General features: G+C 35.2%; 3 protein-coding genes across 7 annotated transcripts in view; all 3 read left to right on the top strand.

Moving 5' to 3' along the window:
* The window catches only part of sgsm1a (small G protein signaling modulator 1a), a 48194-nt gene extending 30632 nt beyond the window's left edge, over window positions 1–17562 (top strand). For 2 of the 5 annotated variants that reach the window (XM_051894900.1, XM_051894905.1), the window contains 20 exons: window positions 448–593; window positions 1870–2007; window positions 2205–2329; window positions 2732–2799; window positions 3467–3630; window positions 4799–4928; window positions 5156–5320; window positions 5813–5939; window positions 6415–6479; window positions 6598–6743; window positions 7458–7586; window positions 8098–8280; window positions 8450–8521; window positions 8715–10154; window positions 10399–10523; window positions 11655–11737; window positions 11853–11962; window positions 12063–12159; window positions 12619–12786; window positions 13897–17562. In XM_051894900.1, coding sequence (XP_051750860.1) covers window positions 448–593; window positions 1870–2007; window positions 2205–2329; window positions 2732–2799; window positions 3467–3630; window positions 4799–4928; window positions 5156–5320; window positions 5813–5939; window positions 6415–6479; window positions 6598–6743; window positions 7458–7586; window positions 8098–8280; window positions 8450–8521; window positions 8715–10154; window positions 10399–10523; window positions 11655–11737; window positions 11853–11962; window positions 12063–12159; window positions 12619–12786; window positions 13897–13985 — 3770 coding nt within the window. In that variant the 3' untranslated portion in view covers window positions 13986–17562. The remainder of the gene's footprint in view (window positions 1–447; window positions 594–1869; window positions 2008–2204; window positions 2330–2731; window positions 2800–3466; window positions 3631–4798; window positions 4929–5155; window positions 5321–5812; window positions 5940–6414; window positions 6480–6597; window positions 6744–7457; window positions 7587–8097; window positions 8281–8449; window positions 8522–8714; window positions 10155–10398; window positions 10524–11654; window positions 11738–11852; window positions 11963–12062; window positions 12160–12618; window positions 12787–13896) is intronic. The other 3 variants (XM_051894902.1, XM_051894903.1, XM_051894904.1) reach the window with 3 other exon arrangements.
* A 2300-nt stretch (window positions 17563–19862) lies between these two features.
* Window positions 19863–22398, top strand: gatc (glutamyl-tRNA amidotransferase subunit C). The gene is made up of 5 exons (XM_051893085.1): window positions 19863–20194; window positions 20334–20384; window positions 21477–21646; window positions 21934–22037; window positions 22278–22398. The coding sequence occupies exons 1-5, from the start codon at window positions 20027–20029 to the stop codon at window positions 22337–22339; spliced, it is 555 nt and encodes a 184-aa protein (XP_051749045.1). The 5' UTR covers window positions 19863–20026; the 3' UTR covers window positions 22340–22398.
* A 509-nt stretch (window positions 22399–22907) lies between these two features.
* Window positions 22908–23970, top strand: isg15 (ISG15 ubiquitin like modifier). The gene is made up of 2 exons (XM_051893086.1): window positions 22908–23110; window positions 23231–23970. Exon 2 carries the CDS (start codon window positions 23234–23236, stop codon window positions 23702–23704), a length of 471 nt encoding a protein of 156 aa, XP_051749046.1. The 5' UTR covers window positions 22908–23110; window positions 23231–23233; the 3' UTR covers window positions 23705–23970.
* The last annotated feature ends 353 nt before the right edge of the window (window positions 23971–24323 follow it).

The raw sequence follows: 24323 nt of genomic DNA, 5'->3' as shown, positions 1-24323 counted from the left end.
CGTTTACTCGCTTACATGCATGTCACCCACTATTCACTGTTTTCCTGAGGCCAACAGGTGGTGGTGGCCCCGGGTGCGAGGGCCCTTTCATCACTGCTTGCAGCTTTAATTAAGTTTATTATTTTACCCAATATTTGTGTGAGATACATAATGTATGCTTATTAGAGTAACAGGCCATTAGCTTAGCAACAGGATAACATCAAATTCTATTGAAGTCAGTTTTGAGTTTCCCATGCAGAGCGCTAATTGTGTAGCACATGGAGTTGCTGCCTATGTGGAACGTTTCAAATCATTCATCTTGACGGTTAGGATGATGCCTTAGAATGCAGCTGCCTATTCAGGGAGGCTCTTCACTAGGTTTTGGAACAGAGCAATTTTCTCTTATTGTTTCCTTTATATTGTTGGCATTGAGCAGATAATCTTTTTTCAACTTTATTTCTTCTTTAGTGGGCCCCTGTGCATTAGAGTACACAAAAATGAAGACGGCAGATCATTTCTGGACGGATCCTTCTGCTGATGAGTTGGTGCAAAGGCATCGTATTCACAGTGGCCACTGTCGACAAGACTCGCCTACAAAGAGACCTGCACTCTGCGTGAGTAAATGAGTTTAACAGCTGACATGGTGTGTGGATTTTTTTGTGTGTTCAAACACTTCAACGAGACTACTGTAAGTAAATGTGCAGTTCTGTTTGATGCAGTTAATGGTGCAGAAATTACAAACATCAACTTCAGAATAATTATGTGCAGGATAATATATTGATCTTGGCATTCTGGGTTATGGTGCTGTACACCAAGAATTCATAAATCCTGCAATATTTAAAATGGTACGTTCTTAAAAAGAGTCAAGAGTAATAGCTAATCTTATAACTTATATTTTCTGTCTGTTTGCATTTAAAATTAGTAAGAGTGAAAGCTTTTGTGCCTTTGAACGAGATTTATTTTTTTTTTTTCAAATTGAAAGTTCAGGCCATTTAAAATTCACTTGAAGTTTTAAACCATGCCTCAAGGAAATGTCAGGGGTCAAGAGCAGTTTATAGTCAGTCAATTGCATGTCACATTAAAGTCATAATGCATAGTGACATAACCAATAAGGGTGGTTTTTCAGTATTATGCTACAGTACTTTCAACACTTGCACAACAATTGAGTTTCTTTAGGATGTTGGACTCATAAGGTCAATTTAATATTAATGATCTTTTGTTAATTGTTTGTCAGTGTTGGTAAGGGTAATTTCTATATCTAAGCTCATTTTTATGACAAAACAAAGTCAAAATAAACAAAATCTAAATTTTTCAGAGCAAGCCAGTTTAGTTTGTGCATTTGCTCAGTGATCTTTTAGCTTTTGAAATCAGTGTGGTTCCTCCATCAAAGACCTGTGAAGGGGGTTGTGGTCCATAAAAGTCATGCTGCGGTCAGTGTATTTGAGTGTGGCTGCTGTTTCTGAGGAGAATATGAACCTCTACTCGAGAGACATGCTTCACATCATTACCCAGCTCCATTACCAAACGCAGCCGTCAGATTCCTGACTGATCACCCTCTCTGGCCATCGCCAACACCCACACAACAACAGGACACACAGCGCTTGTTTTTCGTCTCCGATAGATCTGACTGCACTGCACTTCAGGCTTGTTTTCTGATGTATTACAAATATCTGCTAGAGAGCTGTAAAAGCCAAGTTTTTGCTGCAGAGTTCCTTTTTGATATATGAAAGAGGAGACGCAAGTATACATCTAATGACTCACCTGCAGCCAAACATTTGTCCACCTTGGACATTAGTTATATTGTCTGTTGCTTATGTAATATTTTGAAAGAAACATATTTGTTTAGTGATTGCTCACAGTTCTCAATAATGTATGCGTGTGTGTGTTCAGATTCAGAAAAGACACTCCAGTAGTAGTATGGATGAAAGGCCATCTCCCTCCCCCTCTGCCAGAGACTACGTGGAGTCTCTTCATCAGAATTCCAGAGCGACCCTCCTGTTCGGCAAGAACAACGTACTGGTGCAGCCGGTAAATAATACATGAAACCGCTGTCAATTATAGGGGCATATTTTATCTAAATATTAAATTACCTTTTTATTGTGATTAAATAGGAAAGCTATGATAAAAGTGCAAAAGAATCTAGTAGCTGAAAACAGTATGAGCAGAATTTATTATTGATTGAAAGGTTTGCTTTGTAATGTGGGCTTCTGTTATGGTACTTTCAGAGGGATGATATGGAAGCAATCCCAGGATACCTCTCTCTGCACCAGACGGCTGACTGCATGACTCTGAAATGGACGCCAAATCAGCTAATGAACGGCTCTGTGGGAGATCTCGACTATGAGAAGAGGTGGGACTCTGTTCAGTTTGTAAGATAAAGAGAATAAACCCTTTTTTAGAAGGGAAATAAGGTTGGTTTGTCATTGGTTTAGTCATCTTTTTAATAAAATATAATATATATGATTGAATTTTGAATTATACATACATTATTTTAAGTTATCTCTTTGAATTGGAGTATCACAGGAGATAAGATGTAATTTTACAGGATTTATATATTCTATCCAATTGGTGAAAAATGAAACAATACATGACTTTTTTTCTTAGTAATAAACATTTAAATAACATTAAATAAAGTAATAACGTTTATATAAACATTTTGAAACACTGACATTTCTATTCTTTTACATATTGGTTTATATTATTCAGTTATGTTGGTCATAAGCCACTTAAAGTCTAACCTGTTTTCTTGCAGTGTTTACTGGGACTACGCCATGACAATCCGCCTGGAGGAGATTGTGTACTTGCACTGTCATCAGCAGGGTAGGTGACATTGTGCCAGTTTGAGAAACTGGAAGCCAAATGACACACATCCTGCAATTTCTTATTTGTCCATAATTCTGACAGTTCAAATAAGTCATAGACATATAATATGACCTTAATGTAAATTCTACAGAGTTGCCAAAGGTTAAAAGCATATCTAACATTAACATTAATCAGTATTTAGTCTCTTTCGGTGAAGTAAATCCACTTGGGTACACTCAAATTTTCAGCCAATATCCCCACTTGTACTTGCCCTTTTCATATTCATCCATGCACAAAATCAGCGGACCGAATAGAGGGAGCAGAATTAATCAGAACATAATTGCTTCTGGAGAGAGATGAGAATTTAAAGCGAGGCTGTACTCAGATTATGAAGCAATGTAATTCAGCTAATAATGGCAATGAATAATTCCTTATTGTACAGGCTGTGTCATGGCTTCAATATTAAGAATATCAAGATGGTTCAGATCTTAGGTACAGTTAAAAGAGGAAATGTTTTGAGTGCAGAGGAGTTCTCTATGAACAAAACATCAAGTACATGTATTTAACCTAGTAATATGTGATGGCGAGAACCTGTTTCCTTTAAAAGTCAATGAACATACATGCATCACATTATTTTATTATAATAATAATAATAATTCCGTTGTGTATGTATTTTTGTCTGCAGTTGACTGTGGGGGAACAGTGGTTCTGGTTAGTCAGGATGGGATTCAAAGGCCTCCGATTCGTTTTCCCCGTGGTGGTCACCTTCTTCAGTTCCTCTCCTGTCTTGAAAATGGTCTTCTGCCTCACGGCCAATTAGACCCACCCCTTTGGTCCCAGAGAGGAAAGGTTTGAAATTGATCTGTACAACATTTAATGTTACTATAGACCGGGAGTATCCAATCCTACTCCTGGAGGACCACACTCCTACAGAGTTTAGCTCCAACAAACCTTCCTGGAAGTTTCTAGTGATCCCAACTAAAGATCTTGATTAGCTGATTCAGGTGTTTAACTAGGGCTAGAGCTAAACTCTGCTGTATAGTGGCCCTCCAAGAGCAGGATTGGACACCCCTGCTATAGACCTTCCTCAAATATACACAATATACATTACGTTTTTTCGTTACTCACGCTTGTTTTAGTCTAAGACAACTCTGTTTGATATTACCCTTAGATCACATTGTTTTACCTTCTTAAAAAAAAAAAATTATAATGTATCATTGTTTCCACAAAAATATTAAGCAGCACAATTGTTTTCAACATTGACAATAATAAGAAATGCTTCTTGAGCACCAAATCAGCATATTAGAGTGATTTCTGAAGGATCATCTGTAACACGTTAGTATAGGGAACACATATAAACTATTAACTATGACTTTTCCCTCAATAAACTCCTAATTTACTGCTTATTAATAGATAGTTAGTTAGTTAGTTAGTCAGTTGTTAAGTTTAGGTATTGGGTAGGATTAAGAATGTAGAATAAGGTCATGCAGAATAAGGCATTAATATGTGCTTAATAAGTACTAATAAACAGCCAATATTCTAGTAATATGCATGCTAATAAGCAACTAGTTAAATGACCCTAAAATAAAGTGTTACTGGATCATGTGACACTGAAGACTGAAGTAAATGCTGCTGATTACATTTACATTTTAAAATATATTAAAATAGAAAACAGTTTATTTAAATTGTAATAATATTTCACAATATTTCAGATTTTACTGTATTTTTGCTCAAATAAATGTAGCCTTGGTGAGCATAAGAGACTTCACTGTTTGAGCTACAGATTCAAGATGCTATGCAAATTCTTGCCATATTATTTAGATCAATTACAGTCTCTCGCTGTGCTGTAATTTGTGTGTCTTGATTGATTAATCTGTCAATTAGTGTGTTAGAAATAAATTATGAACAGGGGAAATAATTGGCCATTTCTTGTGCCTAATTAAGTTCTAGTCTTTACTTTGCTTATCTGTTGCAGTCATTGTATCCTGAACTGATGCTTCACTTTTCTTTTTTTCAGGGTAAAGTATTTCCTAAGCTAAAAAAGAGATGTCCACAGGGATCCTCAGACTCGGTCTCAGACAAAGAAGAGGAAGAAGCAACCGATTATGTCTTCCGCATTATTTTTCCAAACAGCCAATCAGATTTTGGTAAGAGACTAAATAATAGTATCAGACAAGCTCTCGAGCCAATAAATGTTTCCCCATTATGGTACAGCTATTTTGGATGTCAGCTTTTAGAAAGGGATAATAGGGAAAAAGGGCCCTCTCGTATCCATCAAGGTATTTTTTGTCATTTCCATTTTTTTGTCCATTTATGTGTACCATCCATCATAAACATTCTTTTGGTTTTACTGAGCTGTTTTGACTCATTACAGTGACTGTTACCCACACCTCCCATCTCTCCCTGGGTACTGTCCTCCTGGCCCGATCTCTCTCCCTGAACTCGAGGAGGCTATGGCCTCATAAACGCCAGACCCTGGTGATGCCAATGCGCCACTGCAGTTGCCCGGGAGGGCCCCCATCCTCCCCTGAGCCCAGCTGTAATTCTCCCTGTCACATCTCATTTATGTGTTCATGTATCTGTCTGATGCGCCAACTTGCTGGTTTATGCTTGCTTTTATGGCCTCTACGTCTGCAAGCAATCACATAGTTGCCAGTGTGAGTTTCTGTTTTGTTCAGGAGTCGTCCTCCTGTGAAATTAGTGACCCTTGGTTAATTGTGGGCTAATGGTTAAGTGTTTTCAGGGAGCCTTGAAATATATGTGTACTATATAATGATTATATGTGTTTGTAATCATAATAGTGGCTTTTAAATCTGACCCGGAATATGATCCTGTTAATTTTGAGTGTCACAGCAGCCATTATTTATTAAATCCTTGCAGACTGGTATTATTGCATTTTTTTTTTTTTTTTTTTTTTTAGGTTGGGTGTAATTGTGGGTTCTTGTTGCTCTGCTTGTGGCTACATAAGCTCCATTATGTAACCAGATGTTCAATGCGTATTCAGATTTCTGTGTGTGTGTTTGTGTGGTAGTGGCACCGGAATTGATAGATCAGGGAGCGAACATGTGGCACCCAACACCAAGGAAATCATCTTGCTCTTCCTGCTCACAGAGTAGTTTCTCTGATGGAGCGCCGCCCAATGGATGCAACCATGAAAGGTACAATGACAGAATATAATGTTGTCCAAGTTATAGAAGTAAATATAAAAAAAGAAGTGACTAATTTTATCAGAATTAAAAAGAAAGCCTACAGATAAACAAGAATAGTGGTCAAAGGCACTCAAAATAGAATTAAATGTAAATATATTATTATTATTATTATTATTGTTAGCTTGAGAAATGTATTTTTCTTCTGAGACTAAAATTTCTGAGACTAACTGCTAAAGATTTTAAAAAGCTACATCCACCACCAAATTTAAAATTTAAATCCTACTTTGAGTACCTTGAACTGCAATTTCAGCATTCAATTGAACATCCCTTACCCAAAAAGCACCAATAGGTATTTTTATACCCAAGTATCACTTATTGTTTATATGTAAAACCTATAGATATTCTGTACTAAAGTGTAAGTGTATACTTTAAAATAATTAATCTTAAAAATATATTTAAGGAAATAACATTATCTCATCCGCAGGGCCCCTCTGAAGTTGCTATGTGACAATATGAAGAACCAAATCATCTCCCGGGCTTTCTACGGATGTTCGTATTCATTACTCATCTATTTCTCACAACACCATCTTTTTTCATCAAAGGTGACCTTTACATACTCAAATGTCTCTCTTATTCATTCAACCACACACATATTTTGCTCTCTCAGGGCTTGCGTACTGCCGTCACCTGTCCACAGTCCGCACTCACCTGTCTGGCCTTGTTAATCACACTATTGTGGAACCAGATGTGCCTGGTGATGCGTATGGTGGCCTTACGACAGAAGTGTGGCAGAAGTTTCTTCAAGACTGCAGCGTAAGTGCACAAATACACAACTCTGCCTGAAGTCAAAAGCAGCCACATTTAAATGAGCGTCTTTGCTAGACATTCATTAATATTCATTAGTCCCTAATCGCAGTTCTCTCATTCTCATCACATAAACGATATGTTTGGATGACTAATGCTGAGAGCCTAAGTGCCACAGTGGTGGCACTAAAGAGTGAAAATCAATGTAAAATCCATACAGAAGTACCCTTATGGCTGTGATTGTTAGTGTGCTTATACTGGCAGACTATTTTATGCTCTAAACAGGCAAACCAATGTATGTTGGATATTGATTTGACTGGTTAACATAGTAAAATAATGGTCACATTTTAGATTAGGGTCCAATTCTCACTATTAACTACGACTTTTGCAGTAAACTCCTAATTACTGCTTATTAATAATTACTAAGGTAGTTATTATGTTACTATGGGTAGGATTAAGGGATGTAGAATACGGTCATGAAGAATAAGGCTTTAATATGTGCTTTAGAAGTACTAATAAACAGCCAAAATCCTAGTAATATGCATGCTAACAAGCAACTAGTTAATAGTGAGAGTTGGACCCTTAAACTAAAGTGTTACCTAAATAATATAAAAATGTACTTAATTAATTAAAATACCTTTTTTTTTTTTTTTTTTTTTTTTTTTTATTCCTTGGAAGTCAATTTACCTGCTTTGGAGTAAGTGTGTGCCTGCTCTCTTGCAGGCCTATGAAGAAAAGGAGTTATTGCGGCTAGTTTATTTCGGTGGAGTTGAGCCTTCTTTGCGCAAAGAGGTCTGGCCCTTCCTGCTGGGTCATTACCAATTTGGGATGTCTGAGGCTGAGAGAAAAGAGGTTGGTGTTTTTTTTGTTTTTGTTTTTTTTTGGTTAAAACTGTCCTTCCAAACTGTTTTAAAGGGTTAGTTTACCCAAAAATGGAATTTCTGTCATTAAGCACTCACCCTTATGTCTTTCCACACCCGTAAGACCTTCGATCATCTTCGGAACACAAATTAAGATATTTTTAATGAAATCCGAGAAGTATCTGAACCACATATAGGTAGCCGTGGAACTTTTTAGCAGCAAGAAATTTAGCTAATGTGACTGCAACTTTATTCTTTGTTTTCTGTAAGATTTCCAGTGAATGCCCTTGAATATGGCAAACATGGCATCCCCCCCTGTTTGCTTTTCCTGAGCTCTGACAAAAGTGACAAGCATTTAATTTTTTTAGTCAGCTTTTATCCAAACCAAGGTTAATTGGATTTCAGATGGTTTGTGAATCAAAGCGCTTGTTCCATTGTTGTCGAGGGGATTTTGTTTTAAGATAATCTCATCTTTGCCATCTCTGAAACTCTGGACTCCGCAGGTGGATGAGCAGATGCGAGCATGCTACGAACAGACCATGAGCGAATGGCTGGGGTGTGAGGCCATTGTTAGACAGAGAGAAAAAGAACAGCACGCAGTGGCATTAGCCAAGTGTTCGTCTGGGACAAGTATGGACAGCAGCACGCAGAGAATTATGCACCGTGACTCCACCATCAGCAATGAGGTGAGTGCAGATCCACAAAGCAGAAGACTTTATGGGGCCTAAATGCATCTTTGGCAGGCATTAAAGCCTTTTTTTTTATTTATTTTTTTTTATAAAGAGCCCACACTGAAAGGTTTGCTTTTGATTTTATGCAATATTTAATTAAGGATGCATTGTGTTTGTCATTCAGTCCTCGCAGAGCTGTAGTTCAGGCAGGCAAAGAGATTCCAGGCTGCAGAGTGACTCCAGCAGCAGCACTCAGGTAAACCTCAAACTAATGTTGCTGCCAGTACATGAATAGTTTTAAAAATTGACATTGTCCTCAAAAACCATGAGTACAAATGGTGTCCCCCTTGACTGATCTTCCTCACCCTCACACTCTTTCCTGGTAGTTCTTCACTTCCCAAAACCCCTTCCCCTGGAGTAGCCTACTTCCCTTTGGTTTGTTTTTCCAGGTGTTTGAATCCGTTGAAGAGGTCGACCAGATTGAGTCTGAGCTCAAGGGTGACGACAAACATGTTTCCAAAATCTCAAACGGAACACCCCAAATTGGCACCAGTTCTCCAGACTCTGGTCAACCCTCTTCCAGAAACTTCTCCGTTACTTCTGGGCAGTCAGACTCCTTGAGTACAGAGGACAGTGGGATACATGAGCCAAACCTCAAAGCCCAACCACAGCTAGTAGTATCAAAGGAAAGTGTTGCAAATTCATCTGAAGAGGAAGGAAAGCTGACTGAGGAAGGTGAGACCGAAAAGATGGAGAAACAGGGTGTGAGAGAAGATAATAAAATTGAGGTTAACAAAGTGTCTTTGGATGCAGTGCTGACAATATCAGAGGGAAGAAAAAAGGTCACGGAGAGCTCTGATGAAAGGGCAGAGGTTGAAACGGAGGGGTTAAAAACAGCTCGAGATGCCTTTGAGACTCCTGCAGCAGCAGCTTACAGCTACATGACCAAAATGGAAGTGGGTGAATCTCCAGAGAAAACCTTGACAACAGAAAACGAAGCACTGACACAGCGAACTGAGCCAGATATTCCCAAAGCAACAGAGGTCGTGGAATCGACTCCTCCAGAGCCAAAGATGAATGAGAATCAGGTAAGAGTGGACATTGAAAGGTCCCAAGTGGGAAATAAAGATGTTAGAGCAGTCAGAAAGGAACCTTTGGTAACAAAAGATCATAAGGTATCAGATGCACTTGAGCAGAAGGTTGTAGCTGACATGCTGGTGTCTGTTTCAAAGGATGGTGATGCAGAGAAAGAAACGACAAAAACCAATGAAACAAGCAAAGATAAAGACTCTGAGACATGGATGGATGATGCCGACAATGTAAGTGGCACACAAAGAGTGTTAAGACCAGATAATGGGAAAGAAAAGAAGACTATGAAGACCACTGATTTACCCAATGAAGCTGGAACAACAGGAAAGAGGAAAGCAGCTTCTGATCTCCCAATAGCCATTGGTGCAGAGCAAACAGAAGGGAAGGTTGTCACAAAGAAGACCACGCATAAAGAAATGCAGAGGAATGCTCCAGTAGTTGAAGAGATGGTGGTTCCTTTGGTGCACGAAGCTTTTAGCACAAGAAAGATGAGTGAGGCCCAAGATGAAACTGAGTCAGACGAGTCTCCCTCTGCCATTGAAATGGAAGAGATTCCTATAGCTAAAGTGTCATTGGTTTGGGAAAGCAAGAGTTCACCCAAAAGGAAGACAAGTGAGCAGACATCTGTAACTGTATTGGAGCTCAGGCTGGAGGAAGCTCATGGGAAGCCCAGCTCTGAAGGAAAGGACTCTGAGGAGCCAGAGATGGAGAGTCTCTGCCCACAGCTTGACTCACTGGCTGTGAACACTGAGAAGAATGAAGCTGCCTCTCCAGTGTCCTCTATAGGGACCACTTATTCTGTAAGCACATGTTTCAGAGATGTATTTTGATTAGTGCTGTCAATCGATTAAAAAAATTAATTAATTAATCACATTTTTTTCTGTAATTAATCGCGATATATAATGTAACGCTAACCAAATTATGATGGAAAAAACAGATGCTGCGTTAATTGTGTTATATATTTTGATATGAATATAGTTTTCATCTCTTATAAGATGACTTCAAATACTCATGATCTAAATCTTTTTACCTTTGTAATTGCAGCAAGAGCTTTTGGACATGTATACTCTAAATCTGCATCGCATAGATAAAGATGTTCAGCGCTGTGACCGAAATTACTGGTATTTCACACCTGCTAACTTGGAGAAACTGCGCAACATCATGTGCAGGTAACAAAATTTTTCCTTCATTGGCCTTCACTGCTTGTGAATGATGCCTCAAATCATGTGCCTTGTTGAGGAGAAGTCTGCTATTACTTTTCTAAGAATGAATGCACAACATATTGGTACAGCTTTTTTTTTTATTTTTTTTTTTTATATAGTATATCAACTGAACTACTGTTCAAACGTTTGGGGTCAGTAAGAGTTTTTAATGTTTTTGAAAGAAGTCTCTTCTTGCTCACCAAGGATTTGATTAAAAATACAGTAATATTGTGAAATATTACAATTTAAATTGACTGTTTCTAAACATATTTTAATATATTTTAAGATGTCATTTATAGACTGCATCTGTGTGCAGTGTGAATGCTCTAACCTGTTAACATGGGCACTGATATGTGATATATGATATTTACTGCTATGTTTGATCAATTTAATGTGTCATTGTTGAATAAAAGTATTAACTTCTTTCAAAAACAAAAAATCATACTGACCCCAATCTTGAAGGGTAGTGTATTGGCCGATATTAGATATTTAATTGTACATGCTAATTTCCACTATTTTTAAATATTAGATCACCTTAGCCAACACCTAATGCTCAACTTAAGTTAATCTTTAATAACATTAATCAATTAATAAATAATTAAATGCAATTCTTAGCCATTCTCTAAATGAATATCCATTTTTGTACTAATATAATAATAATGTTAATAACAATTTGTACAATATTTTTATAATATTGTGATGCCTAAATTCACTTGTAGTTCACATGTTTTTAATGAGATAAAATAGGACTTATTGTATATCGTTTATTGTATTGGCCAGATTTTTTATAATATTTTTAATTTAATATTCTTTATTTTGTTATTAGATTCTGATTTTCACCTGGCAGATGGTAAAACATACAGAAAAACACAGACTTACATTAAGTCATATCTAGGGCCAGAATATTATAGACACTTAAAGATGGGCTGTTTGACTTTGGCCATTAAGCAACCACTCAGAAGACCCTAGAAACCATCTAGAAACACCCTAGCAACCACCAAAAAGACCTCAGCAACTGCATGGCAAAGCACTAAAACCACTCAGAACATCTGGTGTTGTGATATAGCTCAAATATCCCTATATTGACACTTTCTACAGTTACATCTGGCAGCACCTTGAAATCGGATATGTCCAGGGCATGTGTGACCTGCTCGCTCCCTTGCTAGTTATTCTAGATGATGGTGAGTCTGTCTTCATCATCTATGTGTTTTTGAGTTCATGCCACTGTTTAAAAAAGACCAAATGATTACAAGTATGTTTAGCTTTCCTCATATCGGTTTTCTTTGAATCTTTCAGAGGCCATGGCTTTCAGTTGTTTCACTGAACTAATGAAAAGGATGAATCAAAATTTTCCTCATGGAGGTGCGATGGACACCCACTTTGCCAACATGAGATCTCTTATCCAGGTCAAACGTCTGCTATAGACACATTTGTTAGAAAACATGCCTTTTAAATGTAAAATGTGGATGTGAATTTTTTGCTATTTTCCTCTTTGTGTGTAAATAGATTTTAGACGCAGAGCTGTTTGAGCTAATGCATCAGAATGGAGATTACACCCATTTCTACTTCTGCTATCGCTGGTTTCTTCTTGACTTTAAAAGAGGTAATGATGTCCTTCACATAGAGAGAAAGAAAAAAAAAAGCTTTTGAAAACTAGCATACAATAAATACAAAATTGTAACTTGAAATCTCTTCTATTAGTTCTCATCTGCAGTGAGATGAAGCCATATTTTGCTTAAAGTTTTAAAATGAATCTCCTAATTAGCAATTGCAATGCAATCTTGTTGATTGTGACTCAGTAATTTAAAACATATAACATTAATATTAAGTACAAGGCTCTACTCACATTACCATGTGCTTTATCTGAGAAACATTCAATTTTATTAAAGGCCAATTATATTAAAAACTAGAATAATGAGATTCTGCCCATTCTGCCTTTCAAACCAATTCAGAAATGACAGCTCCCCCTGCTGTCCATGGAGATTAAGTTATACTGAAACATGAGCAATAGGCCTATTAAATACTACAGATACTACCTAACATATGGATTTCAAATCCTCAGAGTTGGTGTATGATGATGTGTTTGCTGTTTGGGAGGTCATCTGGGCTGCTAAGTGTGTCTCCTCCAGCCATTTTGTGCTCTTCATTGCTCTTGCATTGGTGGAAATCTACAGAGACATCATCCTAGAGAACAATATGGACTTCACAGACATCATCAAGTTTTTCAATGGTAAATATTTATTTATTATATACCCTGGTATAGTAACATCTCTGTGTCAAGAACCTCTTTTTAAGAGGACCATTTAACCAACATAACCAGTTTAAAATATTTAATATATATAAAATATATTTTCAAACTGACGAATAAATTGACATTTAAATTCATATAAAATAATTTTATTAATGTTAAATTGTAGATAAATGTAGAAATTAATAATAAATTGATCAATAATTTTAAATGTCACATTTTTTTATAAACATTTACATTTTTTTTTTTTTTTTTTCCAGTTGTTTAAAATGATGTATGAATGCATTATCTATTGTTATATGTAACTACTTTTTTAAACATTAAAATTAAAAATAAATGGCTTTAAATATCTATTTATTTTTCAATTTAAAAAGTAATTTATTTACATTTTTATTTAGTGTTAATTTTAGCTACTCTTGGATGTACCCACAATTGTAATCGATATATGGAGAAATTGCTTTATGGTTATTTGTTTGATCATTGTAGCAACTCATAATGTAATAACTGCACATAATGTAGTACATTATTATTGTAATAAAATGTTCATAATGTAATAATTTTCTCAAAATATAATAAAATCTTGAGCTCATAATGTACTAACAATTTTTACATTGAGAAATATATTACATTATAAACTCAACATAAACATTGTCATAATTGTAATGAAACATAAAAAAAATTGTATTCCCTTACAGTACATTTTTAAAAATCTAAATCCAGTCTTAAACTAACAGTGAAACGCAACAGATTTAAATATTCATACAATTATTATTTAAAATTTGTTATATTTTAAAATCTGTTACAGTTATGACAATATGACAATGTTTTTGCTTAGTTTATAATGTAATAAATTTGTCAATGTAAAAGTTATTACATTATGAGCTCAAGATTTTATAACGTTTTGTGAAAATTATTACATTATGAACATTTTATTACAATAATAATGTAATATGTATTACATTATGTGCAGTTATTACATTGAGTTGCTACAATCATTTTAGAACATCTATATTATTCAGTTGAGTAGGCAGGTGATTTGAATAATTGCACCGTCATATTCCCTTAATGTTGTCTTTTTTTTTTTCTTTTCAGAAATGGCTGAGCATCACAATATCAAACAGATTCTGACTCAGGCTCGAGACCTGGTGTGCAAAGTGCAGACACTTATAGAGAACAAGTAATTCTGAAACCTCTCACCTCTCTTGTTACTCGTGTTCACAGTGTATCCCATCAGCCCTTGCTACTAAACAACAGGGAATATTTGGCCAAAGCTTAATGAGCTTCAAGTGTATAGGTAGCATAACATTTCCGATGCCAAACATCTTGATCTACCTGAAATCAGTCAGTGTGCAATTTTTTTTAATGGAGTCATCTGGCTCTTTAATCAGGTTTTACTAAACATCATAGTACATCAAATTTCATAAGTAGATGCTGCTAATGATTCACTGTATGACATGGAATTTTGTCCTATGTCTATAATACAGACAGGATTACAAAGCACTGGTGACTTGTAAGCTCTATTCCACAACCTAGTGTGCTGCCTTGCTGTCTACTGCCTACATAAACTGAAATTGAATCTTATAAATGACTGATTTGTTTACAACTTGATTTCAGTAGAATTTGGTGTTGTATGTTGCTAAACTAACACATAGCACACATGAATTCTGGGTAAAATAGTCCATTTTAATCAATTTTAAACTTTTTATTGATACTTTTGAGTGAAAATAAGCATTTATAAATATTATTCTTGCATTGTCCACCATGTTTAGTTTTTTACTGTATCATGTTGCAATGCATTCTGGGATTGCCTTCTCCATGCATGCGATGCTGCCTTAGAATTTGACCAAAAGAACGTATCTTAGAAGGCAGCATAATGTTGCAGAGATGTGCCTATGATGCCTTAAAGTGCTGCCTATGTAGGCAGCTCACTAGGTTTTGAAACAGAGCAACAAAAGTTCAGGTCAGGTGCATTTTACTTCTAAGAGGCGCTCACACTAGATGTCGCGATCCATTCACCTTCATTTTTGTGTATACGAAAGTGACAGAGCGGATGCACACAAACTATCATTCAGAAGTTTGGGTTCTCTCTGATTTTTTTTTTTTTTTTTTTACGTTTTTGAAAGAAGACTCTTATGCTCACCAAAGCTGCATTTATTTGATCAAAAATACAGTAAAAACTGTAATATTGTGAAATGTTATTACAATTTAAAATAATTGTTTTCTATTTGAATATATTGTAAAATGTAATTTAATCCTGTGATGGCAAAGCTAAATTTTCAGCATCATTACCTCAGTCTTTATTGTCATATGATCCTTCAGAAATCATTCTAATATGCTGATTTTGCTTAATATTTTGTGTAAAACGTGTTTTTTTTTTGTTTTTTTTTTTTCAGGATTTTTTGAGTAGAACGTTCAAAATAACAGCATTTATTTGAAATAGAAGTCTTTTGTAACGTTATAAATGTCTTTACTGTCACGTTTGATCAATTTAATGTATCCTTGCTGAATAAAAGTATTTATTTCTTTTAAAAACATCTCACCTGCCACAAAATTTCAATGGTAGTGTACATTCATAAAAAATTCCATCTTGCGCTGAAATTAAATAGATAAGCTGCTTTGTTTTGTAATGCCGTGGAAAACTGTAATAGATATTTATAGAGTAGATAGTATTTTTAAATTTTATTTATTATTTATTAAAAACAGAAGCCCTAGAGCATTATATATTCAGATATTTGTTGTGGCATCTGAAATATTTCTGGTATTTTTACATGCTTAAAATTCAGTGTGACCGCCCTCTTAAAGGGATAGTTCACCCAAAAATGGTTTACTCACTCTCATGTTGTTCCAAACCTGTATGAGTTTCTTTCTTCTGTTGAACACAAAAGGAGATATTTCGAAGAACGCTGGTAACCAGACAGCTGATGGCACCCATTGACTTCTATAGTATTTTTTTTTTTTTTTTCCCCTACTATGGAAGTCAATGGCTGATGGCACCAGCTGTCTGATTACCAACATTCTTCAAAATATCATCTTTTGTGGGTGAATAAATGATGACAACGTTTTCATTTTTGGTTGAACTATCCCTTTAATGCTCCTGTAGACCTGCACACTTAATTAGTATTCTGTATTCTGATGTGCCACTTTTAATAGGCTATCCAGATTTTCCTGTGTACAACTGTAGCAGTAGGGGGCGCTGTGCTGTCAGTCAGCAGACCTTTCGCATGTGTTTCTGTAACCTGCCTATTTCCAAGTCAGTGTCTTTACTGTGAGTTGTTTCACTAATCAGATCAGGTTATTGTATCACAAAGTATATTGTTGGACAATACCAAGGAATGCCTCTAGGTATTAGATTTAGAACAGAAAAAAACATGTCCGTTAATAGTTACTGTGTATTCCTTCTCTTTGTGTTATGGAACTGATTAATGATTTGTGTTTTTCATCTGGTTTAGGTAATGTTTGAGTCAGTACTGTGTTTCAGTGCGTTGGTGTCAGTCACCTTATGAAAATATGACAATAGGATTTATTTTTCAGATTTGATGTTTGTGCCATGAAAGCCCATTTCCGCCACCTAAGAAAAAAAAATCATGCTTAAATTGACTTTATACTCAATTATTGACTTTTCATCTCATAAATATGACTGTCATAATTTTGACTTCTTATGTCATAATTAGGATTTACAAAGCTTGATTTTTTTTTTTTTTTTTTTTTTTTTTTTTTTTTTTTTTTCTTATGTGGCAGAAATGGGCTTCCATAGTGTGTGTGCGTGCGTGCGTGCGTGTGTGTACCAGGACAACTCACAATCACTACCGCAAGGCCTTGTCTGCTTGATGTATTCTTGCTGTTTGTGGACTGTACAGACAAATACATGCTATATTTATTATATAGAGAGAATCTATATTATTAACTTTGGTGTCACTGGCTACATGGTTTTCAGAATGGACACTAATTTCCACACGAAGAAATTAATATCATCAGTGCTCTTATTTATTTTTTTTCCTTTATGGAATTGATTGTTGTATAAAATGTACATTGTTGCTTCATCCTCCAAACACACACTGTGTTATAGCTCTTATACCTTATAAAATCTTGTAATCACAATGAAGTATTGATCCTGTGATCAAACCAGGACAGCTACGGGTCTGAAAGCTGTGGTAAATCAGGTATATCCACAATGAGGTGCAATCAGAATGTGTATCAAATCACAAGTATATTTTTTCCACATATCTGATCTGTAACGTAAAGTTAAAAATAACTATTTAGGCAAAGAAATTAAAAATCAAAAGTGTATTCCAGACAACTATGAATTAGCATCTACTCTACTTAATTTTCATTCGATATGAGCAGGTGTTAATCATTGTCCTGCATTGCATCTTGTTGATTCCTTCATGTGCAAAATATATTCTAAAAGGAGTAAAAAATATATAATTTGATGTTATACATTTATTTAAATCTGAATGTATGCATTTTTTTTTTTTTATGTGAATGTTCCTGCTACACTGTGGTCAATTACTACAAAAAGTGTTACATTCTAAATATATATTAAATGGTAAATGTACTTGTTTAAAAAACAAAATAAAATGGAATTGTTCTTATTTTTCCAACAAATCTAATCATCATATTTCTGCTTCTGTAGGCAATGAGTGTGTGTGTGTTTTATGTTGTTAAAATTTATATTTATTTATTGTTTTTTATAATTTATAATTTATTGTTATTAGAATTTATTTTATTTTAATATATAAAAATATATGTGTTACAATCTTTGTTTTTTTTTTTTAATGAACATGAATGTTCAAATATAGAAATATTGGCAACTATGCACACATTAATAGTGTGTGCATGTATTATATATAAACATGGAAAATGATAAAAAGAACCACCCACTTAATAATCATAATAATAAATAGATAAATTATAATAGTAGTAAAGACACAAAGGTAGAAACATTGAGTATATAATATAAGCAATAAGGTACTTGAGGCTGTGCTGTATCGTGAATAAGTCATGGCTGAAGGGCGTTGTTAGGCTTGACGTGAAGTGGAGTGCCAGCAACCCTTTGCTTTTATAAAACGGTTACCACGCAATACAAATATTAAAGCCAAAAATATGTATCAATGAAATTTTAATGAACTAAACTTTAACCAAAAGCCTTCCTTCCGCCCGAAAAAATAGTCCCTGACCGTGAACAGCAACAGAAGTTACATTATTACGCCATTAGATGGCGGCAAAGACTGTCTTTATGAGTGTGTCAGTCAGTAGTGAAGACTTTTATATTGAAAACACTGAACTGTTGTGAACATGGAACAAGATGCAACTGACAAATGCTTTGACTAGTGCTGTCAGTCATGGGAAAACCCCTTAACTGTTAAAAGGACAAGATAATACATCGGACATTTAAACAGATTTTTTATTATGAACATAGGACTGACCTGAATGAAAATGCTAAATCTGAATGCAGGTAATAAACTCGCTCACTCGATCTCTTTCTCACATTACTCTTCTACATAATACAGTAAGCTTCAATGAACAACATCAATTGAGAACATACAGTTTACGTTGCTAAGGGTGTTGTGTAGTGATACACAGAACCGTTGGGTGAAACGGTCATAGCCGTGTCCAATCTGAATCAAGGACAGGAACTAACCATTTTTATATACACACACACACATACATACATACATACATACATACATACATATATATATATATATATATATATATATATATATATCTCAGTGGTTTTCTGAAATAAGTCCTCGCTATTTATTTATAAATCAAATGTAAATTCATGTGCATTGCTCTTAACGTTGTCACATTTTTCTCATTAAATAAACATTACATTAAAAAAAGAAACCAAATACAATTCTATTTTGTGTTTTTACATTAACAATGTAATTAATGTTATATATGTATTAAATATATCAATTTCATCAAGTTAGTGTTTTAAGCATTTTACATTTATTTCAAAATAATAACTAAAGGCAGTAACAAGTTAAACAGCTGTTCTTTATAAGAGTAGACTTATGACGGATCATCAGTCATGCTCGGTAAACACGGTCTGTCACAGACACGAAAGTTTGATTTTGACGAGACATAAAGCAGTCATATTTAAGTGGGTGAGTTGTTTACTAATCTTACCATTGATGCCATTTTGTTCATTCAAACCAATCACATCCAATCATAGCGCGATGGCGACCTCCTCTCACGTGACTGTGAGAGACTCCCGCTGTAACTTTACCTGAGGGTGTCGCTGTTGGACAGTGTTCCTTTAGAAATACGAGTGACTTGTACACTTTTTAATGTCACATTTTGTAATATTTGCGTTGTTTTATTTTTGTAATATGGATTAATTTCTCATACTATTTTTTGAAGAAGCACTGCCTCCCTTGCCTCCTCGGAGGAAACGCCATATGTGAGTTCATCATAACATACAGTAACATGAGAAGTGCTGCAGGTTGCCAGCAGATCAAGATCGCGATAGATCATAACACTAAAAAAAATACCTTAATGGTAATAAAATACGAGAAAACTCCTCGGCGACTGTAAGATGAAGATCCGTCCGCTCTAAGCGCCACTGTATCGCCCAGCGGAACGTCCTGGTCCCGATGGATATTAAAACTCATGAAAAGATGAAGTCCGAGAACGCCATTCGCTCAGTAAAGATTGAGTAGCTCGCGCTGATTGGCCGTCGTGAGACAGCCGCAATTTATTTTAATATATACAAATATATATTTATTATGTTACAATCTTTTTTTTTTTTAAATGAATAATTTTATAATTAGGTTGATTATGGTTGACCATTGGCTGCTTAACAACTTGTGTGCATCCCCACATCACATTCTCGAATATATAATACAATATATTAGTCATCCATTATAGACAATATCTTTACCCTTGCATTGTTTGTATGTTCTTGCTTTTCAAAACGAAATGAAAAATTTGTTCGCCCGAACAGGGACTTGAACCCTGGACCCTCAGATTAAAAGTCTGATGCTCTACCGACTGAGCTATCCGGGCTCTTACGAACTCAAATCACACCTCCTCTGAAAAGATACGTCATGAACATTAAAAACTAAAACTACCGGAAATGTAGATTTTTTATTTTTTTTTTTGTGGTAGGACGTCTGTAGTAAGGAGTCCTTAGCAATACAAACATCCATATAATCGCATTTTAACTGACTTTACGTTCACAGCAACGTGACCGTTTTAGGAACGTGATTTTAACATGTTCTGTAAATGTGCGGCACGAGCTTCTTGGGCGCTGCGGCCTGCGCATCCTCGGTGTGGAGTATTGAAGCTGTCCGCTCTAAGCGCCACTGTATCGCCCAGCGGAACGTCCTGGTCCCGATGGATATTAAAACGGGAATCAAGTAACTCTGCCTGGGATTCCAAGGTAAAACGTGATTCATTTGCAGACCGTTGTGTTGGGAGAACTAAATGTTTAAGATATAAATGAACCCACTGATACGTGAACAGACATTTGCTTTTGAACATATTATGCAATACATTCCGCATCTTATTCTACTCTTCAGGTTCCTCAGGTACCCTCATGGGAGCCCATAAGTGAAAATCAACTTCCACCGGTAACGCCTCTCTTTGCACACACGTTTTATGTTGCAACTTATGTTTTCGTCTGTACACATACAGTAGGCTAAGTGTGTTAAGTTGTGCATCCTTGATAATTTTTGCCACGTGACCAAATATTTCTCCTAGTTGACAAAACTAAGCATGTGGCACCACTGGCGCATGAGAAGCCCACATGAAGATATCTAGCTTTACTTTGATGTATTCTGTACAACGTTTCTCGAACTTCACAGTAGAGGGCAGCAGAATAACAGAATCTGAGCAGCACTCAACGTCACATTTAAATTTATGTGAAATTATGTGATTTATGTGTTGCTTGAACAGCGATGATTGTTGTTATTGTTCTTATATCTCAGTACCTTGAAACATGTTGTATTCTCAATGAAGTATTAATCCTATGAATCCTATTAATCAAACCAGTACATCTACGGGTCTGAAACCTGTGGTTGATCAGGTACATTATTTCAGTAATTTCACATATCTGATCTGTAATTTACGGCTAAAAATTACAATTTAAGCAAGAATATTAAGGCAAGTCAAAATGAAAAGTGTATTCCAGAGTACTACGACTATGAATCAGCATTTAATTTCCATACTTTATCTGATCTGGTATGAGCAGGTGTTAATCATTTCTCTCCATTGCATCTTGTTGATTTCTTCATGTGCAAAATATATTCTAAAAGGAGTCAAAATTCATTTTTAATTTGTAGCTGTGTTGTTATACATTTATTTAAATCTGAATGTATGCATTTTGTCTGTTTTTTTATGCAAATGCTTTTGCTACAATTATTTTAAAAAAAGTTTTATTATATATATATATATATATATATATATATATATATATATATATATATATATATATATATATAATTTTAAATGGTGAATGTACTTGGCCAAAATAGGCTGAACAAAACTATTCTAATATAGTAAGAATATTATTTCTTAATTATGAAAGCATTTACAGTGTGATGCAATTTTGCTTTATTAGTAATAAAAATAATTCTTCATTGCATTTGAATTATTTTTGGGGGGTTTTGAGAACATATTTTATTTTCCTAAAATATGTAACAATGTTTAACTTTTCTTTGCAGGCAACAAGAGTTTCACCAGACTTAGTGGACAAGTTGGAGAGATTAGCCCTTGTTGACTTTGGCAGCAAAGAAGGGGTGGACTGTCTGGAGAAAGCGATTAGATTTGCTGATCAGCTTCATGTCATCAATACTGATGGTGTAGATCCAATGGATTCACTTCTAGAGGACAGGTATTCAATGAAGCTCAGATCAACTCATAAAAGTTATGCAACTGACAGTTTGCTAGTTGTTCTCGATACGACTTCCGGTTAGTTTTGACGGCTGAAATAACACAAGACCTTTTTTGTTGGTGTTTTCTTTGGTTGTTTGATAACATTGTTTAATATGTCAATGCAAAATTATGCTTACAGCCCTGATCGCCCTAATCACTCCAAGTATGTTTGCTCATAGCACAGAGTCAACATGTCACCATTTTATAGAAGCTAAACTTTTCTTTTGAACTTCATGTTGTGCACAGAGACCTGTATTTGAGAGCTGATACTGTAACAGAAGGTGAATGTGCAGAGGAGTTGCTCCAGCTGGCCAAAAACACAGTCGAGGAGTATTTTGTTGCACCTCCAGGTAAAAAAAAAAAAAAGCTATTCTAACATTTTGTATTTAATGAATTAACCAGAAATGGAAGAAATTGGGATTTTAGAAACTTAAGTCTGAGCTTTAATTCACTGTTTCAGTTTCTGTTTGTCCATCTGGTTAGAACAAAGGTGTCATAGAAAACAAAAATGTACAAAGCAATAAAAATTAACCAAGCATTTGAATCTGTGTACTACTCATTAATAATCAATCTTTCTTTTTTTAATGTAGGGAACATCCCACTACCAAAGAGAGAAGAGAGATCTGCTATGCTTAAACACTCTGAGTTTTGACTGAAATGTAACACTGGCTCTGACTTTGTGTTATAATAAATATTTATTTTATATATCAATTGTGCTGTGTCTAGAGTGTGGTTCCAAACATATTTTATGGAAATTTTTAACACTGCCTGTATAGAGATAGAAAAAAACAACAAATCAACCACAAATAGAAATTATTTAAATAAACTAAGAAACCAACAAAAATGGCATATTACAGAGATTATAGAATAATCATAATTTGATTAACAAAACAAATGTGAATGCAATAAAACTAGAAGACAGAACAGAATAATCAGAAAACATTTTTAGCAGATGTTTAGTTAATATCTGCTGAGAATGTTGGATTTGTTTTGCTTTATTTGCCTTTACATCACGTGATCGTGGGAAATTGCGTCATTCTAAAGGTCCCTGATGTTGAATACTTTTATTGTTTGTCTAATATAGCCTATATAAATGACATTGGGAATTATTGGCGTAAATATATATGATTTGATGTTACTGAACAGGAATGTGCTGTTGAATAATCAGATAGCTGCTCTAAACGACCTGTCGATACGTCAGCGAATAAGTGAGAATGGAAACAGAAAGTGACTGAGTAAGTTTATGTTCGGAAACGAAACAATACTTTGAGGCGGGGCTTGAGTTGATGCTTTATATAAATATTCATGCCTCTGCTCACTGTGACAGAGACACATTAGTTGATTTCGGTGTGACTTCCTACAAGACTTATTGAAGAAAGCAATTCAGCGAAAGCCGTAGCAGCCTATTTGCACAACCAGCTCGGTAAGTAGCATAGCCTATTATGAAAATATTGGACATTAATATTATCGCTAATCTCCAGTTTTAAATAAGTATGTTGATGTTGTAGTAGTTCTAATGCTTTTATATTTTATCTCATGTCAGGCAATGGAACTGAAAATAAAACTGTTGAACGGAGATGTGAGGTCGCTGGAGGTGAGAGATAATGCCACAGTTGGCGAACTCAAGCAGCTCATTTCTCATCACTTCAATGTGCCTCCTAACAGACAGAAGCTTTCTGGCGAAAACGGTCACCGTATCAGCCTTGAGGATGATTCCAGAAGCCTCAGCAGTTACGGTTTGCACTCGGACTCAGTGGTGATGCTGCTCATCACGAACCCTGGACCTTTTCAAGTGTTCGTCATTAACGAGAAGGGCCAGACCAAAACCTTTGATGTTGATGTCAACGAGACCGTAGATCAGCTCCAGACTAAGATCTTCCAGAAAGAGAGAGTCCCCAAGGATCAGCAGCGACTGATTTACAGCGGCATACAACTGGAGGCTGGCAAGAAGTTGCAAGACTACAACATCACATCTGGAAGCACCATTCACATGACTCTCCGTCTCCGAGGTGGTTAATCGGTGTGAATGTGTGCAAAAAAGAACGAAAACAGTACTGTTGTCGTTATGTGTGTTAATGTAAATGCTGTAAATATGACAGGCATACTTGACGATGTAACGTTGATTGTCACGTCATATGTCTTAAGAAGGCTAATATAATTCCATTAATTAAAAAAATAATATAAGAGTATTTGTCTGCATTACTGTATATTTTATAGTTATAAATGATATTTCACTGTATTTTGCATTGTAAATAAAATAATAAATGCTCAAAACATTCCCAAGCAGAGCTTCAGTTTTTACTTATTGTCTCTAGACCATGGGTCATCCTCATGCGAGGGACCCCCACCCTAAAATTTAATAGGCAGCTATACATTTTTATGTATAAAGACCCGATACACTGTAAAAAATAAATATTATAGCCTAAATATGTGTAAAATATTATTTTATTATTGTAAAATAGCTAGTTTATTAAGTTTGACATTACTTAACATTATTTAACATAGTGTTTACTGTTATGTTTTAATTATTTGATTATTTTAATCTTAATTTTGTTATTTAGTCCATTTTTTTTTATTTCCTTTATACTTAATTTTAATTATTTTCTTTCTATCTATCTATCTATCTATCTATCTAT

This window comes from Ctenopharyngodon idella, chromosome 5 (genome assembly GCF_019924925.1).
Source record: "Ctenopharyngodon idella isolate HZGC_01 chromosome 5, HZGC01, whole genome shotgun sequence".
Classification (NCBI taxonomy): domain Eukaryota; kingdom Metazoa; phylum Chordata; class Actinopteri; order Cypriniformes; family Xenocyprididae; genus Ctenopharyngodon; species Ctenopharyngodon idella.
This window is presented reverse-complemented; position numbering and strand designations above follow the sequence as displayed.